Source organism: Eutrigla gurnardus (assembly GCF_963514095.1).
Source record: "Eutrigla gurnardus genome assembly, chromosome: 24".
Taxonomy (NCBI): Eukaryota; Metazoa; Chordata; class Actinopteri; order Perciformes; family Triglidae; genus Eutrigla; species Eutrigla gurnardus.
In genome coordinates this window covers 1,458,325-1,478,168 of record NC_139935.1, presented here as the reverse complement: position 1 = coordinate 1,478,168, position 19,844 = coordinate 1,458,325, and the positions used below count along the sequence as shown (strand labels likewise).

At 46.4% G+C, this 19,844-nt stretch overlaps 1 protein-coding gene across 2 annotated transcripts; it reads right to left on the bottom strand.

The window, feature by feature from the left end:
- Positions 1 to 2,697: 2,697 nt before the first annotated feature.
- Positions 2,698 to 18,947, bottom strand: LOC311009644 (TSC22 domain family protein 1-like). Of its 2 annotated transcripts, none has more exons than XM_084003950.1 (3): positions 16,195 to 18,947; positions 5,132 to 5,183; positions 2,698 to 3,841 (listed from the first exon to the last, which is right to left on the bottom strand). In XM_084003950.1, exons 1-3 carry the CDS (start codon positions 18,237 to 18,239, stop codon positions 3,572 to 3,574), a joined length of 2,367 nt encoding a protein of 788 aa, XP_083860076.1. In that variant the 5' UTR covers positions 18,240 to 18,947; the 3' UTR covers positions 2,698 to 3,571. The 2 variants fall into 2 exon arrangements, with proteins under 2 accessions (XP_083860076.1, XP_083860077.1); XM_084003951.1 differs by lacking the exon at positions 16,195 to 18,947 and adding an exon at positions 5,464 to 5,805.
- Positions 18,948 to 19,844: the final 897 nt, after the last annotated feature.

Genomic DNA, 19,844 nt, shown 5'->3' with positions numbered 1-19,844 from the left:
AACTGTGTCTGACCTCACAATCTCCGGACCACTTAAAAGGGACGACGGCCTCCTCTGTAGCTCGGGGGCGGGGTCAAATTAAGAGCATGTTCATGATGAAAACATCATGAGGTCACGGAAAGGTACGGACAGAAAACACGGATGACTCCAGCTAGAGGCCATTTATGAAGAAACAGCATCAGTTCGACTTCCCTGATCAACGTACAAAAAACTTCTCCTGGCGACATGAACACAACGTGAGGCCGAATCACAGAAGTGAGTCTAAATAAAACACGCTTCGGCTAATTCTGCTGCAGCAGGACATTCGGGGGGCGGTTCAAACCTGAAGCATATTTCTGAGGCCCGGACGCTGGACCGGCTTATCCCCATGTAGTGTCCATGGGGGGGGGGGGTTTAACCAGCAGGCCACCTGCTTTCTCAGCAATAAGCAACAACACAGAGGGAGGTCCAGCTCAGGGGGTGTAAAGAGGATCTTTGGGGTTGATTTTGGGGGGCAGAGTGGTCTTTGTATGTCTGGAATTAGAGGTTGCATGCGTATCGGTTTATATGCCTTTCACCGGACGGATCACAGCACATAATGTAAATAATTCCCGTCTATATTTGTGCCTCTGAAACATCAGCGGCGGCACAAATAGACGAGGCTAATCCGTGTGTGATCCCTCGGCCTCAGAGTACATCCTGTCCCCGCGGCGGCGTACTTGAAGAAAACACCTTTTGTCAATGAAACAGGATTTGCGAAAGTGCCATCTGGACCGGAGCTCCGTCTCCAACAGCGTCTGATCCACCTCGCCGGCCAAGTCGGCTACTCCAAGGTCAGGATGTGGGATCAGGCTGACCTGAGGAGGGAGGCGAGGAAGAGCAGGGCAAGTCAACGGCCTTAAAGTAGGTTTATATCACATAAAAGTCCTCAATTCATCCGAGGTGTAGAAAGCTAGATGAATATCACGTTAAGCTGTTTGTTTTCATTAAAACAATTAAGGAACACTAGTTTAGACCTACTTTTGATCGCCCGCACTGAGAGGAAATCCAGCTCTGCTGTGCAGCCTGGAAAAAGGTGCTAAAAATATCACGGAGACACGCTGAGCTGCTGTTCCTGGAGGTCAAACTTTGGCCTTGGAAATGAAAGTCGGCTACTTTCTTGGTGTAAAATGAGCATGTATGTGCTTGATTATCGCTGACTCGCATCCGTTTTCATTTTAACATTTGCAGCCAGATGTATTTCCTAAACCAACATGTGTAATGCTGCAGCATCCAGTCATGCAGATTCATTATTACATTTTAAATGGATAATACACGGTTAGAATGTTGGGTTGTTTTTGACTTTTGGTCTCCTTTTATTGATGTAAACCTTAAAGAAGGTGGGTTTCATGGTGTGACTATTGTTGTTAGTCAGATTTATCAGCAGTGCATCTGTTGGAGAAGATTATAAAAATGATTTATAGTAATCCTTGAATTTTACACTAATACTATAGAGACATCCCAGCAATCTATAGAGACTCACTGTGAGCGGCTGTTATTCATGTCACACCTACATGTGTCATATAAAACATCAAAAACAGCTCCAATAATCACCTTCAAACATGACGTCGTCCTATACATCTGCGCGCTCCCGTATGCGCGTCCTCCGCCAGTGTGCAGGTCCACGTGCGGTGGGCGGAGCGACCATAAGATGGACGTAAAGGAGGCTCGGTCGCAATCAACCAATGAGGAGTCGGCCTATAAGTAAATATTTGTATGCTGGTCGGCCTCTGCGCATGCGCAAATGAGGTGGCGCGAGGAAGCGGACACGTGCTGTTTACTGGGATGTCTGGGTTAACTGGGAGGCAGTGAGGGTTGTTTATTGGCTAGCAGCTATATTTATTTTGTATTGTGGAAGATTATTATTATTTGTGGTCAAACTACATTTTTGCCTCCAGTTTTGTGGTTTCTAGAGGGATAAAAATACATTTATATATTATATTTGACAAATTATTTTAAGATTATTCCTTAAAAGGCAATAAGAAGGCACCAATTATATTGTATTGGATAAGATCCTTCAGATTTGTATCTAAAACAACCATGATGTTGCTGAAAGAGAACCAGTCCAGTTTTTCCTTTTTTGTTTTCCTTTTTTATTTGAGGTGCAACTGTCTAGTGCAATTGTAACGTCACATTTGTGATGGGCTCAGGAACATGCACAAAACATCAACATACTTCTGCTAGGCATTTTCCTTTCTTCCTCTTGGTTTTTTTTCCTGGGCCAAGCGTCTCGTTATCGTGTTCAGCGCTCCAATTGCACAACAAGTCAAGACACTCGGCTGTACAAAAGACAAAAAAAATCAAAAGAGAAGAAAAAGAAACCATCGTCATGGTGAAAAGAAAAACAATGTCACACATCCGCGGTCGGGATCATTTGATTAAGTTAAGCGGCGAGTTCACGTACGGTAGAAGGCCGTGTGTCACTGCAGGAGAGACAGCATCTTAGTGTCGAGGTAAATAATCCTCGCGTGTTGCCACCCTGAGTAATGACATCACAGGTAGTTCAAAACCTGGCAAAACCATAGATATATATATATCTATATCTATATATACACAAATATACACATATTGAATAAAACAACTAAAAAAAGATTGTATATATGTATCTATGGTTAGGAACCAGGCACTTGGCAGAGTTTAATTGGAAATCTTTAATCTGTACAAAGTTCACTACCTAGAAACAGTCAAGTCCTATTTATTTGCCTTTCAATCAATTATTTTAACAGATCACTTGGACATTAATAACATCAACAGGAGCGGAAACAGACAAAAAAAACAACAACCTTTCCCTTAAAAAAAAAATCCCTGCATAAATGTTGAATGCTCAATCCAAGAACAGGGTGCGTGGGGGGGAACGGCGTTGACGCGTTGCTAATATATATCTCAGAATTCTTTACCACCCCCTCTCGACCCGGACGACGTTATCTCGTCTTCAGATGAAGAAACGTGTGAGCGGGACTCTGGGCTCCCATTCCAGATGGGTCGCGCCATATTTACAGTTCGTCCACCATTTTAATATCACCTGGGGGGAAAAGTGCTTAGGCCACAGCACTGAGAAAGGAAAAATAACACAAAGAGCGTGCTGAGGGACAACGTTGGGTTGAGCCGGGGCGAAGACGATGGCACGCTTTCACATGGCGAGGGATTCGACGGCACTGACGAGAGCGTACAGCAACCTCCCCTCCCCGATTGGCCGGGCCCCTCGTTAGCTCCTTCCTGCGGCGGCGGCGAGGGTCGACTGCCTGTTCCTGTCAGCTCTGTCCTTTCCCTCGTCATCACCGCGGCGAAGACGACGATTGTCTGAAGCAGGTAATAAAAGCGGACACACGAACGTTGGTGCAACTCCAGAAGTCTTTTAGTTAAATTAATGTGCAACGAAAGGAAGTTGGTCCTCCGGTTCAGTTGAAGTGTGCGCTCCGTGACGCGGTGGCATAGTCGGTCCTGATGCTAGAGTCAATTCACAGTATGGCGAGACTCCTTCCTCCTCCTCCTCCACCTCCTCGTCCTTCCATCCTCCATCTCTCATCCTCGGGGGGCTCCAGTGTGTAGCGTGTTACGCTGACGTGCCGGAGCTCTGTGTGGGGGGGAGGGCTTGTGTGGGTCCGGCCGGGATCAGGCCCGGAGGCTGGGAGGTGCCGGTCGGGGAGCCGCCGGTCTGGACCTGAGCCTGGAACTGAGCCATCTGCTCGGGGCTGGCCAGGTTCTTGAGCAGGTTGTTCTCCTGCTCCAGCAGAGTGTTGCGCTCGATCAGCTCTTTGATCTGCTCCTTCAGCACCTCCACCTCCTCGCGCACGGCGTACATCAGGTGGCTCTTCACCAGGTCCTGAGGACGGGGAGAGAAGGAGGAGACACCGCTTTTATTTTGAAAGTTAACCTTTACATTTAGTGATTTTAGTTTGTTGTTAATGTTACATTTCAGATTGTTGGTCAGACAGGACCACGAAATAATAACCTATTTGAAATAGTCGTATCAAATATGACGTTTTCCCCAGTTTCTCTAATATGAGGAATTGTTGCTTTACAGTGTTTTTATATAAGCAGCTTTTGGACTGTTTGGACAAAACAAGCAGTTGGTAAATGTCCCTTTAGGAAATGTAATTGGCAGATTTGGACACTTTCTAAGAAAAATCATGTCCAGATTAAAACAATAATAATATAATAATATAAATAGTTGAGCACACACAAACACACACCGTGATTATGTATATAAATATAAACCATGAGAGATTGCGTGACGCTTCCAGCAGAATTCACGACAGTAAAAACCGGCTCAGTTGGCGGGGAAACGTGCGACACATTAAAGGTCGTCGTATATCACTTCACCGTCTCGCCACCTGTCTCCGTGGGTGTGAATGCATTACAAGAAGGTGGATTTTCACGAGACACACACATACAGCCCATGATGACGGCCGGTGAGCTGTATCAGTCTGCTGGAGGAGGATTTGTGTTTTAATAATCTGAGCATCCCTTCCTCTGTGGACCCGCCTCCTCCTCCTCCTCCTCCTCCTCCTCCTTCTCTCTGCTCCGGTACGCAGCGAGGGAACAAAATGTTCCTGCACCGGGATTGGGAGGAGCCAATCACCGGCGGAGTTATATATACTGAGCCGCGGGGAGGCTGCTGCTTGCCTAGCAACACGGGACGGAGGGGGGAGAGAGAGAGGGTGAGGGACTATGAATGTATATGCATGAGAAAGAGAGAGAGAGAGAGAGGGGGTGATAGCGTGTGAACCTCAGTCCGGCCCACATCAAGCTGGAGGTGATCGTGACGGAGCAGGAATCTCCTCTAATTAATTACCGAGCAGGTGCATTTATGAAGAAATAAGGTTTCTATATTTCTAATAAAGTCTAGAAAACAGAACAGCTCCACCACCGTGATTCTCATTCATTCATCATTCATTCAAACCAATCTCTACCATCATTTTATTTTAATATTATTAGTGTTCATGTCAGAATAAAAGCAGGACCTGGGTGATGCAGCTGTATCATCTTAAATAACTCTGCTTCAACACAGCAGACTGGCCTATTTACACGCACGGAGATGTGACTGTGTGTGTGTGTGTGTGTGTGTGTGTGTGTGTGTGTGTGTGTGTGTGTGTGTGTGAGAGGGGCTTACCATTGCCTGCTCTATCTTGTTGTCTATGGCCACAACGCTTGCACCGGAGGAGCTGCGGAACAGAAGAAAAGAAAGGTCGATTAGAAAAGGTGGAAATGCACACGTCGTGGAGGACCTGCTGCATGTTTTATGATGATGCGGTCAAATCCCAAATAAACACATGACGCAGGAGAACAAACGTGAAGAGGACTTTGGTGTCTGCAACAAAGCAGATGGAGGTTGAATCGATGAGCCAAACGTCGGCAGAAATGTAATGCAGCGCAGATATAATAATAATTATAATAATAATAATAAATAATAATAATAATAATAATATTGCGCAGTGGCGTTACCTATTGTCAACCCGGACTGATGCGCTCTCCTTCCCGAGCACAGAGGACAGAAACGAGATCGAGAAATTCCTCAGCTGACAAACACCAAGATCCATCGCCACAGTGTAACATTGGGAATTCATGCTCTCCGGCCCATTAAAAACACCCCGGAGCGCGTCTTCGGCCGTGAGAGGTGCAGGTCCGGCGGTATAAAAGTAGAAAAACAGCGCATTATTGAGGGGAGGTGGGGGTTACGGGTCCGCTCTCCGGGCGACCGCAGAGCTGTGGGCCGGGACGGAGCACACAAAGACTGAGCGGCGGGCTGCAGCTCCGCGCACCGCGGCTCCCTCTCTGGATGATGGGTGCAGGGAAACGGCGCCAGCGGCCGCCTGATTGGCTGAGACCCGAGCTCATTAGCATAATGCATGCGGTAAAATGGCGCTGCGGCGTCGCGGATTGGACGGAGATAATATATGCAACAACATCCCTCTACCTGCTGCACGTCCCTCCATAAAAACCCGCATCCTGCCTCCTCGACCCCGAACTTTAATCGCCTCTTTTGTCTCCTCTCTCTCTGCCACATAGACGCGTCTGTTTCTGTCCTGCTTCAGTGTGGACGCGCAGGTGATGAGGGCAAACTCTGGCCCACGCAACACCTCCACCTGTCGGTCAGAGGTCGCGTCTGCACACTCACACATGCACGCATGTAATTGGAGTAAACACATTCAAATTGGCCGAAAAAGGGCTGACCTCAGCACAGTCCAGCTGGGAGTCAAACATGTCTGATAAGAGTAGGAACAGGAGAAGCTGAGCTCCTTTGTCCTCGGCTTGAACATCTGAAATGGGAACGCGCTGTTCTTCACAGCTCAAACTTATTTATTCAGCTCAAACTCAAGTTTTCGGACATTTCTGTGACGTGTGATGGAGCCGGAGCAAGTTGGAAATTAATACCCAACTTCAAGTAATTAATCACACAAAAAGGTGCTATTATTTGCTGCTTTTAAGCGGTTTATATCCTTGTAAATGGAGAAAGTTTGAGTTTGGGTCAATTCTTTTTTTAGACATTTTATAGCTCTAACGATAAAAAACAAATAACTGAACGATGTCTCATAATGATGAAATATTTCTTTTTGCGGCCCAATTATCTATCGTTGTTAACTAATAAAATAGCACTTAATAATTAAAATATGAACTGGGATGTGATTCAGCTAATTCATGAATCAACTTATCGTTTCAGCTCAAGAAGGAAGCTAATCAATCAAAATAACTGCCGGAAAAAGCAACTGATTATTTTCCAAAAGCAAAAACAGCCAAAACAAATTGTTTACAGTCTGATGAATAATTGGTGGATTTCTTCTTCTTCTTCTTCTATAATAAACTGAATATTTGAGTGGTTGATACAATCCTTTGTGATATTAATCATTCATGACGCACATGCAGCTTTAATTAACGGTGTCTTCTCAATTCTGTTTGATTTAATCAGATGCGATCAATATTAACTTTGTCACGTGATTCGATGGTGTAAAGGTGGGAATGACATCACACATTAACAGCCTGCATTTAGGAGTGGTTTTCTTTTTACACTCGTGAACACACGATGCGTGTTTTATTGAATCAGCGTGAGCTAACCGACCTCTAACTGCCGCTCGTTAACACCTCTCATTGACTTTGACTGGACACATGAAGCAGGAAGGAGCGAGGCTTTAAGGAGGCGTGGGGAGATTGTTGACTGCACGTCAGCAGCTCCTTTCAGACACCTTTAAGCACCTTAGCTGCGTTATATCCGTCTCTGGCTGCATTCGTTAAATCAAGTTCAGTCTGTGGAAGTGTTTATGAAGGATCATAAACGTGTCTGAGGAGAAGACCTGGTTGTATTTGACGTGAACGAAAAAATGCCTAAAAACTAATGTTAAACACTCCAGAGAAATTTAATGTTGAGTGCAAAACGAGAGAAACCTGTTTGTAGGTTTGCAGGCTGTATAAATACTGGTTTATAGGGTTTGGGAGACTGAAGTCTATTAGTGGCGTGATCACTGAGCAAAGGGAAGCTAACATGGCCAGACTGGATCAATTGAGGAAGTGGAACACAATGCTTATCTCTGGCGGTTGAGATTGGAGGGAAAACAATCCAACTGAAAAGCCAGACAAGATAAAAGTCCACGCTGAGAGTGAATGAACACGAGCCAGCCTCGCTTTCACGCTGGCACACAATTCTCCCGCGACAACATGCATGTGCAGGCAGCAAGAACACCGTGTCCTCAAACACACCGGCAGCCCTTCGGGGGGCTGCTGAGGTGGCGTGCCTCGATGCCTCGCTGCAGGAAGAGGCACCACATTCATTCACACGTTGGATTTCTTCAGTTTCCCGGATGATAAAAGCAGGCCCGACTCCGATTCCCTCAACTGAACGCCACCACAACAAGACAGATACACCAGCACAAAGCCCCCTGGTTTAATCCCCAGGATGAGCCGACCCCACGACACCACCCTGACCACGTGACCACAGCCATCATTACCTCTTCAGATGCTCCTCCAGCTCCCAGAAGAGCAGCTTCAGGGCCACTGCGTCTCTGCCCCGCGCTCCTCCTGCCCCGGCCAACCCTTTCTCCCTCATGCTGCTCTCAGGCAGAGGCCCCCACCTCCTCCTCCACCAGCATCCCAACGAAACCCCCCCAAAACAAACACCAGCACCTCCTCTGTCCTACTGACCTGCGCCCTTTGGCCCTGCTCCCCTTCGCTGTGTGAGATGCACATGGGGGACTCTGACCAACAATGGAGGATGGGAGTGTGTGTGTGTGTGTGTGTGTGTATACAACGGGAGCATGAGTCCTCCTTATTGCTCGTTTACCAAGCCTGGATCACATATAGGCTCTCAGACGATTGGATGCATGGTGAGGGGTGATAAGTGGGCGGGGGCGTGATGTCACTGCATAAGGAGTGATGTCACCGCCCCTTCTGTTGTTATATAAACTGGCAGATTAAGGTGATCCGTCCAATAGGATGAGTTCCTTTTGACCACACACCATCAGCCGCCTAGAAAACACTCTCTTCATGCAACATCTCGCTCCTTCACGTGCTGCAGCATCCCCTCCATGACGGAGTGGTCCCCTCCTTTAAAACCTCACATCGCCGTGCCCCCCCCCTCCCTGAAATGATCTCAAGGAGAATGTGTACGTCGGGCCAAGCATGCTTTGTCACTCCTCATCAGTGGAAGCACTCTGGACACACACACGCTCACAGCATGCGTCTCCACTCGAGCATGGCTCACGTGTACATCCATGTTCTCAGTGCAAAAAAACAAAAAAATGTCTCCCACGCAATCGCTGAACAAAGGCGATCAAAACAGCACGGCTAGCTGGACGCCGGGTCGGGCAAAGAGCTGATGCAGGGCACAAGAAAACACCGCAGCAGTGAAAAACAACAGCATCCAGTGTTGAGACGAGGAACTGTACAGAACAAAAGAGAGCGGCAACCCTGATTCAACATGGCGCGCAGTTGTGGGGACAACAAAATGGCGGCGAGGGGGCGCGGAGTGAGTTAGTTGGTGGGATTGAACTCAATGCATGCAGTGAATTTATTAACCTCATTAGGGGAAGGTCACATCGTTTCTGTCCTCCACTGTGCGAGTCACTTATCCAGGGAACAGCTGAGGGCCGGGAAACAAAAGCACGGAGACTTTTAGAAGAGATAGAAAGTAATCATACGTCACTAAAAACATTGTTTTGTGACGAGTTGGGCCGATCACATCCCATTATGATGAGTGGCTTAGCTTTATTTGTAACTTGAAAACAAACCTCATACATCTGTATATATATATATACAGATGTATGAGACATATACTGTCATATAATGCACGCCTGCTTGGAACAAAAGGCTGTGAAGTTGTCCGAGGAAACAAGACAGTTTACTTTCAGCCAATCGCTGGCGGCGCAGCAGACTCGGCTCCAGCCAATGATGCAAGACCTTGACGTCATGACATCACAGATAGGATGCTTTCATTCATTATGTATCCATGTCCATCTAAAGCTGTGTGTATGTGGCATGTGCAAAGGGTTGACCCATATATTACCTAACCACTAAAGATCTGTGTGTATTTATAACTACTATACTTATACTACATGTGTAATGTGGAATAATACTTCACTTAAATGCCACATCAAATATCCAAATCACCTTCCACCTTCTTAGAAAACGTCTAGGAGGTTTTGTGCAGATCTGAATAGAAAAGTGTGCATCGTCGCCACACCCTGTGGTGCTTACATAAGGGCGGATGATGGTGCAGCCACACTGTGGAATAAAAACAACAGATGGTGCTTGCATTGCCCACATAGTTTAAAATATAAAGTTTCACGGCAAAACAAGGAGTGAACTACATTTTACAAAAATGACACCCATCTTTAAATCCACATCCAAAGTATTTTGAGCTCATAGCTTGAGGAAATGCTAAAGATGAACGGTAAAACCTCAGTCATTATTTTGTAAACAAGGCAACCAAAACAGGTGCATATCTTGAGTGTATATGACTACATCTTTATAACACAGACATGTTTTTTAAATCCCCACAACCATGGAGAAGAGGTGAGAATAAAAGGAATAAGAGAAGATCCCTTTGAGCTCCAGTTGCTAAATGTTCCAGAAAAGTGTCAAATCAATAGTGGCAACACAAACCTAAAAGCCTTCTTGTGTATTTGCTGTAAATACCCCCCCCCCCCCCCTCCCTCCATGACAACCCACCCTTTACCCACGTATTCACAAACAGCATCCAGCTGAGTGTAAGTAACACCTCCGCTTCACTTTATTGTGCAGTTTGAGTGAAAGCGGAGTCGGCCATCACTCAGGCTGCAGTGTGAGCTCCTGAAAAGGATCCGACTGCCACGTTACATGAAAAGGTGGGGAAACGGTTCGACCCCAGACCACATTACAAAGGAATCAGGGAATTGTGACTAAAATAGTGGGTTAAATTGTGAATCTCTCCTCAAATAATGTTTCTCCTTGCCTCCCCCTCCCCCTTTTTTTTTTTTACATCGGCGTGTATGCCTCGCTGTGATTCGCCCGCCTCCTTCTGCATCACCGTGTCCCATTTGTGTGCGAGGCTATGTTTGCAAACTGGCGGGATCCGGTTTTGGAGGCTTTTCCAAGGCCGACAGCAAGATCAACCCTACTGCTGCATGCACACACACAGACACACACAGACACGTCACTTAAGCAAAAGGAGCTGTGTTTGCATCTTCCAAATTTAGAAAGAAACACAGGACGAGAAATTAACATTACACGATCAAATGTGGGGTTGCAGCATGCCGTCAGTACTCTGTTTTCAAGGTATAGTTAATGATGTGGGGAATTTGCATGATGAAAAAATATCATTGGACTTGTTTGTAACTGGGGATAATCTCTCTTGATCTTTGTCAAAAGAGACAAAACAAAGAGCAGGAACGCCCCAAAACTCGACCAGCTCTGATGGCATCACAGAGCCTCCGGGCAGGGCTGCTCTACGCGTGAGTGAGTCGGTCTCTGCCATGCACGCGATGCCTTACATAACCAGCCTCGGTGCCATATGGGCCTCGGAAGAGAGACAGGGAAGAAGGGAGACTGAGCTCCAACAGCTCTTCAGTTTAGTGGCACTTCAGATGATGAGCTACTAACCTACTACTAACGTCCGCTAGCAAGTGTGGACACATTTTTAGCAGAGCTAATATAACAGCGCTGTTTGCCTTCTACGTTTAGAAATGTGTTATATATAAAAACATGCATGTGCAAGAAACAGTCCGCATCCCCAAGAAACTGGCAAGACTCGACAAATAATTAACACATAGAGCCCCCTACTCTCTCTAATCCAAGTGTTCAAATAAATATTATACAATCAAACATTACGCAACCGCACGACACACAAACATTAAAAAACGTCACAGGAAGTAGTGCTCCCCCGACACACTGTTTGTGTTTTTAAGGTCCGAGGGCTCCATGTCAGTGTAAACAGAGTTGGATAGCTCACCGCCGGTCTGATAACAGAGAGGATCTTCTCAGCAGCGGTAGGGAAACTTAGCTCGAGGCTCTCTGTGGTGTTTCGGGCTTCATGCGGTGCCCTGAATGTGTTTTCACAGTAGGAAAGGCCAAAGCTCTGACACAAAACAATCCGGACAAGCAGATTTATTGTCTCTTTACCACGAAGTCTGCTCTTTTTTTTTACCAGGAAGTGTCACTTTCAGGGAGGAATAATGTTTTCCCTGGGCAGTAAGTTTAGTGGTCATGTTGCTGTGGACATTCCTCCTCTTAAAATAAACTAAAGAAGCTGGAAAGGAGAGGCCTTCTGTGAGAGACAACTGATACATATGCTGGGCAGACTGTTTTTATATGCCCTGCTGATGAGCCCTTGAGCAAAACCCTGTCCCCGTGCTGAACTTGACCTCTGACAAAAAGACATTCAACCAAGCATCACCTTACATTAATTTCCATCTCGTCCCTGAGGGCCAAGTGATACGGATACATCATTATTTATTATTATATAAGTAACGTCAGGTTTCAAACTATTATTTAATGGTGAACTTGAAATCTTAAAACAACCTCCACGGCTTATTTAAAATGCACAAATGATGCGGCGTCAGGAAATTACCCAAGCATTACGGTGATTATATGAAATTATATTTTAATTAATTGATTGGCCAGTTACAGTTGCTCAGGAGAATCTATATTCTCCTCTACAGAAACTACAGGTTCAGTTATCGGACCTGAAATATCACAATCCTCTCCCGTACTTCAAATTAGGCTAGAGGGAAATGACGGAGAGAAAGTGAACAACAATATAGGTGTCATAAAAAGTGATCGGGCTGAAACCAGTTAAAACTAGTCATGTTTCCTCTCCTCCTCTTACATCAGTGTAAACACCGGGGGGGGTCCTGTAAACACATAAACCATCCTGACAGGTGAGATCATAAACACAACCCCGTGGAGAGAGAGAGAGGCAGACATGCATGGACACATCGTACAGCCCCGCTTCAAGAATCTGCAGCTCTGTTTGAAGGCACAAGGTGAGAAAACGTGACCAAAAAAACAAACACCCCACCCGTTCTGCCTAAACGTGAACCTGTGATGCATGCATAGATAATCAATAATGCAAGAGAAGCTCTTTAGGCTGCAACTATTGAGCAACTGGAACAAACAGTATGTTTGTCATATCTGCGATACAAAAATAAAAAAAATTAAACTGCCATTCCTCAAAATCGATGCAAATTAATCTTTTGGTTGATGTGCAAATTAATTATTTGTTTCTGATAAATGTCACGACTGTCCAAACATTATTAACTTCTGACGACACAAAGTTAAACTTCATACACTATCGTTTGCAACAGAATAAATAATAATACAAGGCGGATATAAACGTGTCCCTGGGCTCTGTGCAGCCTGTAACCACGGCGATCACATATTTTACAGCCGTTTCTGACAGTAAGCACAGAGAAGATGTAAAAACACTCATTTCTTTGTGATTCAGACATTGCATGCAGGAAGGACCTTTCCACTTCGCTGCCAGGCACATTTTAGGTCAGCGATTCTCAAAGCATGTTTGGGTTACATAAAGAACTGTTGACCTGGGAGGATTCATTAGCCAAGGCTGCCACCTTGTGGGGTAACGGCAGTACAACAACAACGCTTGCACAAGAGAGAAGAATGACATTTACAGTGACGTAAAATTAAGCTGCAGTCAGATTTCAAACAAAAAAACACCAGCAGATGTGTCTGCAGCAGTCTTATGGTCTTATTTTTTAAAAGAATTACAAAATCATCACTTAACGGTACGGTTTATAAACGATTACATTTAAATACATCTCATGTAAAGACATGCAACGTGAATTCCTTGCAGCTAACGCAGATGTGACTCACTTTCATTTATTAGAGATTAAAATGTGTATAAACAGTACAGCTAACATTCTTATCTTGCTCTCCAGATCAATGGTTCACAAATATGCTTGCTGTTGGGCAGGACTCACTCTTGGATGTTATGGTTGTACCATTAAGATTGTCAGCGCTATAAGTAAAACATGTCTACTCTTGAAAACCCCAGGGATCGTCAGACCACGGCACTTATAAAGGCATTTTCGACTTCAGAACACATGAGCTCTACTTTTGACAGTAGCTCCGAGCATAGATCCATATTTGGTCTTAGCTGTCAGGGGTTCCATCCCTCTCCATCGTAAGAGCTTTAGATGCCGAGCCTCTTAAAAAACAGCCGTGAAACAAAAAAGGGGGTGTGGCCTCTCTTACATCCACCTTTAGCACACGTGTTGACTGCTAATATAAAACGGTTGAGAAATGCCGTGGGCAAGATGGGCCAATAATCAATAAAGACTGCACCTGTAACTTTTATGGCTCCAAAGGATGAGATAAATTACCCCAATAAAAGGCACTAAATGTACTATGACACTCCATATATGTTTGATATTTAGTTGGGTGGGAGTGTGCAATATGTTACAGTATTTGGAGAATTTTTGCTAAAGCTCCAGCATGCTATACTGTCCAAAGACTAATGTAGATCCATAGTAAAATAAAGTGGCACACTGTGGTCATAAAAGCAGAACTTTGTGACACTATTGCACTATATTTCCACATTAAAAAAACTTGCAGAGTCACACTTTGTGTTTGCGTGGTGAAGCAGCCTTATGGCCAATAAAACTCTATGTGATACAGCATGCATTGCATGCAGTGTGTGAATGTCACAAGGGTTTTCCTTTGACTGTGAAGTGATGCTGGCAGCTATCCAAAAGTCAAATTACACCTGCACCAACCTGCAGGCGGCCCCGGGACCTGATGAAAGCCCGGATTAATATCACATGTCCGTACGGCTCTTCCAATTGCCGTCAAGCTCAATGACAGTTATAGAAAGAGGCAGCAAAGCAGGTGAAAATCACCGACACACCAACCCTCACATCACACACACAGCTGTACTAGATCATGTGTTGTCTGCAACGTGATGCTGTTAAAGAGCCACACTGGATAATAACGCATCACAGCCCAAAGTGAGAATGCAGACAGTTGGTAATCAAGGCGCTTTGCTTCAATCTGTCGGTGACAAAAGCATTCAAAGTTAATTTGATTTACGTCTCTGGTTTGTTTAAATAAATCGAATCCCTCTTCCTTGGGCTTCTTTACTCTGTGCTGTCACCGTCACTACTGATACAGGGGTTGTTCTTGGACATTGTGAGATCATAACTATGGGTACTGCTGACACATTACTAAATATGGGTGTAAATGCCTCTTAGCTTTTGCAAAACTGCAAACGGAAAGGAGACAAGACAGAGAAAGAAAGAGTGAAAAGGGGAGATGAACAGTATGAGACAGAAGAAGGGAGACGGATCCAGATCGCAGGATGACATGACCAGTCTGTTAACAAAGCAGACACACACACACACACACTAGACTGTCTGCAGGACAGTGGCTGATTCATGACCAGAAACCGAGCCGACAGACGGACGGATAGATGGAAACCCTTGCAGAGAACACGCACAGACAGTCATGACGGGGTGCTGCTAACTGCTGACAAAAGCCTTTACACAGAACACAGTCCTGCACTGTCTGCAGCTGAATATGACCATGACTACGTCAACATTAAACCAGTAGTTGTTGCAGCGTTTCTCGAGTTCAGATGCAACCTGAACAGCTGACAATACATCAACAGTTAGCTTCAGCTCACTAATGACCTGCTGTGCTGCTAACTGACTTAGAAGTACGTCTGGTACTGGAACTACTCACAAGTCTAGTCTTCATTTTTAATTCTGACAGATAGCATGTGTTTGTGCAACAGTTGGGGGAACTTTATGGACAGTTTGTAGTTATTACCAACAACGAAATGAAAGCCACAATTTCAAGAATATGTTAATATTTCAGTCAAACTCAAACCAAAACCCTGCAGGCACTATTGTTGTACTCACAACACGAAACTCCTGCTAAACCAGAACACAGGGCAGTGCAGCGGTAACACTAGACTGCTGCCACAACAGTGCTCCATTTCTCTGCAGGGAGAGTTTATCAGATTTATGCGACACAACTCCTGTTCAGGCCCTCTGCAGTCTCTACAGCACGGACTCTGAAAGGCTAACACTTAATCTTCAACTGGGGCACGGGTTACTTTGTTTACTTCAGGGCATCGGCTGTATTTAGAACAACCATGTGTTTTTAAAATCTACCTGCAACTGCAGTGACCACTTCTGAGCAGCAAAGCAGGAAGAGAAGATTGAGTAATTGTACGCAGGGAACAAATCAACAGAATTGAGTGTATAAAATAGAAGGGAAGTACAGTGTGAGGCAGTACAACGGGGAAACGACACAAAGTGTCCTGAGCTAATGACAGTGGATGTGCGATGGTAGGGGGTCGATCCCTGGCAGAACATCTGCTGAGTCACCTGCTCCCTCTGTGACTCAGCGACTCCAGTCACTGATATTTTTACATGAAACTGTCCAGTGACCTGACCTCAGGGGACAGGGGATCAAACGACATTGGACTTCTAGATCCTGAGGATCTGTTCTGAGCAGAGCAGAATAGTTAGAGCGGTGAAAATATAATCCCTTAGCCAGACACCACAATCATAAATCACGCTACTTTTTTTCAATGATGTGATGATGAACATATATTTCTCTGCACGTTTCCTCTTTGAATATCCTGCAAAAATGCTACAATTAAAAGCAACGTGATTGAAATTGTTAAAACTTTAATCTGCAAAACAGAGTTAAGATTAGAATAAGCAGCAGGCCGTGCATCCTCACCTGTCATCCTCTCCTTCAGCATGTTGAGTCCTGAGGCCGGCGGCGGCAGCGACCATGAAGGCACTGGCCTCAGCGGACATCCCCATCTGGGCCAGCGCTCCAGCAGCACCACCGGCATCTGCAGCCCCCTCTCCACCTGCCATCCCTAGCCTGGGCAGACTCAGCAGGCCTTGATGCTGGAGCAGAAGCTTCTGGGCATCCTCCAGCTGGGATGTTCTGGATCCAGGGGCCGCCTGTGTGAAGGTTGTACCCAGCGTGAGGAGAGGCTGGAGGTCAGCCTGCAGAGCAGTCAAAGGCATGTAGGGGGTCCCATGGGTGAGTGCTACTGGGACACTAGCAGTGGAGGAGGGCTGGACTTGTGGCTGTAGGTGCGGTTGAGTTGGGAGGGTCTGTAGCTGTCCTGCAAAGGTTGCCTGGGCATGTGGGGCTACCAGACCTTGTTGGAGCAGCTGCTGAGTAATGCTGATCAGAGGCTGTGCCGTGGCCCCTGGAACTGTTGTTACATGCGTCAGCGGAGGCTGGACCTGGGTCTGGAAGGGAGCAGTGGGCTGGATAAAGTCTGGCTGTCGGACACTTCCCTGGGCTGTGACCCCTGCATGGAACTGAGGTGCAGGGTAGCCTCCCTGGGGTTGAGCTTGGTGGGGATCCACAGTATAGGGCAGCTGCTGGGGTATTGCAGGGGGAGGCTGATTTACACCAGGCTGGGGTGTTGCTGTAGGGAGCGTGACAGGAGCCACTGATTGCTGCATGCTGGCCCCGCCAACAACCTCCTGGGTTGAAAGATAGGTCAAAGGTGTGGTTTGGGCCAATCCCTGTGGGGGGCTCTGCATGGCTTGTGGACTAGTGAAGTCCTGGCTTGGGGGCTGGTAGGGCTGCAGCGTGTGAGGGGGCTGTACAGCAGGCATGCCCTGACTAATCCCAGCATTGCCTGAGTCAGCCTCTCCAGCCACCTCTACACCTTTTGGTGCCTCCGATGTAGCTGAATGAGGAACGTCCTTTTCATAATACTCTGTACATGTCCATCTTCCTTTGCGGAATGGCTCGGAGTTAGTGTCTAGTTTGACCACCCTAAAACGAGAGCCAGTGGCTGTCTGAGTTTGGGTGTGCTGGGTTTGCGTGTTGGGGGCAACAGCAGACGGGCCTGTTCCTCCTCCAACAGAAGCTGCTTGCCCACTCACACTCGTGTTGTCAAACCCTGCAGGCCCAGGAGGAGGAACTGCAGACGCAGTGACAGCAAACACCTGAGAAGTGTTCACACTGCCTTGTGGATGTGGATCAGTGGCAGCCCCACCAACAATAGGGGCTAATAGCTGGGTTGTTCCACCTGCAGGTTTACTGTTATCCAGCACTGATGGCCTCTGTGACTGGTTAGGCCCCACTTGAGAAGCCATAGCTTGGGTGGAGCTTGCCATGGGAGCAATAGGAAGTCCTGGCAATGAGGGTTCACCTCCTCCGAAGCTATCGGAGTGATGATGGAGGGGCTGGCCGTGTTGCTGAGGGTAATAATGTTGCTGCATGGTCCCATTTACCATAGAGGTGTGCTGCTGAGACCCCTGAGGGATGGAATGAGGCTGTAGAGGCTCGTTGGGGGACACGATTCCAGGTGTGTCGACCCCATGGAGACTGTTGAGCGTCTCATCAGAGGAGCTTCTCTCCGGCACGCCTGTATCTGTGGCCCTGGACACGGAGACATCCAGCATTTCAGAGGAGGAGAGGTCTTCCGTGTGGGACTCGTCCATGTCGTCATAGCTCTCGGTGTCGTCCGCTAGACTGTTGTTGCCGCTCACGTTGATCTGAGCCGAGGTGACACTTGTGATCTGGAAGCCGCTCTTCTTCTTCACCTGAGCGCCGGCGACTTGGGACTGCGGCTGGTGGTGGTGGAGTCCGGGAGAGTTGGAGCCAGCCTGGGTTGGATTGTCGTCAGCCGGGTTGCCTCCACTGCCGCCGGCTGCGGAGGAGGCAGGCGCGCCGCTGCTACCCCTCCTGTAGTGGAAAGCCGTTTTCCTACTCCCAGTCGGGTCCCCAGAAAAGTCCTGATGGTGCATCTTCACCGTCAATTAGTTACCAAAGGCAGATGAGTACGCTACCTTCTAGCTAAACAGATAGCTAGCTAGCTAGCTAGGTCAGCTGCAGTCCCGCGATACTAACGAGCCATAAGTGAGAAGTCAGACAATTTACGTCCTTTAAAGTCAAGCTAAAGATTCCGGTTACGATCAAACGTTAGCTTATAAGCAGTGCAACTCTTCACAGCACACGCATTAATCCTACTCCAGAAAGATAAAACAATAACGCTGTATTCAACAAAATAAACAAAGAGTGCGAAATTCAGCTAGCCGTCCGTTAGCATAAAGCTATGTCGGGGCGCCAGCAGCGGTTAGCCTCGCTCTTCCGCAACCCTCTCCTCTATTTGACACCAATCTTGTGCAGATTGAGTAACAATCAAGCACACGATACAAGTCTAGTCCAGAATAGCTCAGGTTTACTCAGGTGTTCTTCAAAAGCTGGCCGGTATGTGTCGCAGGACATCAGTCGCCGCATCAATTCCTCTACCGGACGTGGAGTCTCCTTTTTGCCGTTAACAACAACAAAACGATCCAGATGGAGGGATAAACTCCCGTCTGCCGTCAATAAACAACGCCGTCTTAATAATATCCGCCTTTGTAATGGTGAAACGTGTCCGTTAAATCCATCTCTGTGTATCTTCCAGAGTCCGCGTTTGCTGTATCATTGCCGGTGAGCAGCAGCAGCTAACGAGCTGTCAGTCTCCGGGGAGGGAGGGAGGAATGCAAACACTGCGACTGCGCATGCGTGTATCTGCCCATTTCGTCAAACTTGAGCAACGTTCAGGCTCAGCTGGAAATTCGAACTGCGTATAACCCGGGTATATGACGTGACGTTTTTTAAAAATATATAAACCGATTCATAATGTGTTTAATGATTTTTCATAATAAAGACAATTACAATTAAAGTAAATAGAGCATTTGCAATCGTATTTCACTTAAACTGGGTGTACATGGTCAGTTTGAATACAATATTTACAAAGCAACTGAATGCAGCACTAGACTATCTGGGTTGTTACGTATTTGTGGAACCCGCTGTTTGGTAAGTGCTACTATAATTATGCAAGCCACATGAACTACACATTAGGGGTTAATGGTCAAAGTATTATCCTTGTTTATTTGCTACTTACAGGTTAATGCATAACAAATAAAATCATTATCTAACATTTACCCCTTCACACAGGCATTTCCTCATAACAAACTACATGCTGTTTGTTCTTAATGGTTCAGCCTCTGTATTCAAATCACCCATTTGATGAAATGGGATAACAAGTCAATCATTACTGACATTTATTTAGGATCAGCTTGTCCTGTCTGCTGGGGGAAGTCAGCCATTATTATACAAATCTCTCCACACAGATCTACGCATCAAAAACACTCAGATTTTTCATGTGTCCGTCTGTTTTTCTGCCTGCCTTCTGGTGACAGATTATCATGTTAAACATCAGGACAGCAGGTATGAATGACATGTCAGAATGAAGGGGAGAACAAATCAAAGAGTTAAGGCACACCTGTCCAAGCACTTCCCACCTGTCAGCGTTGTTGCTATTCATAAACACGTCACATTTACCTGGAGGGGAGGGCGAGCAA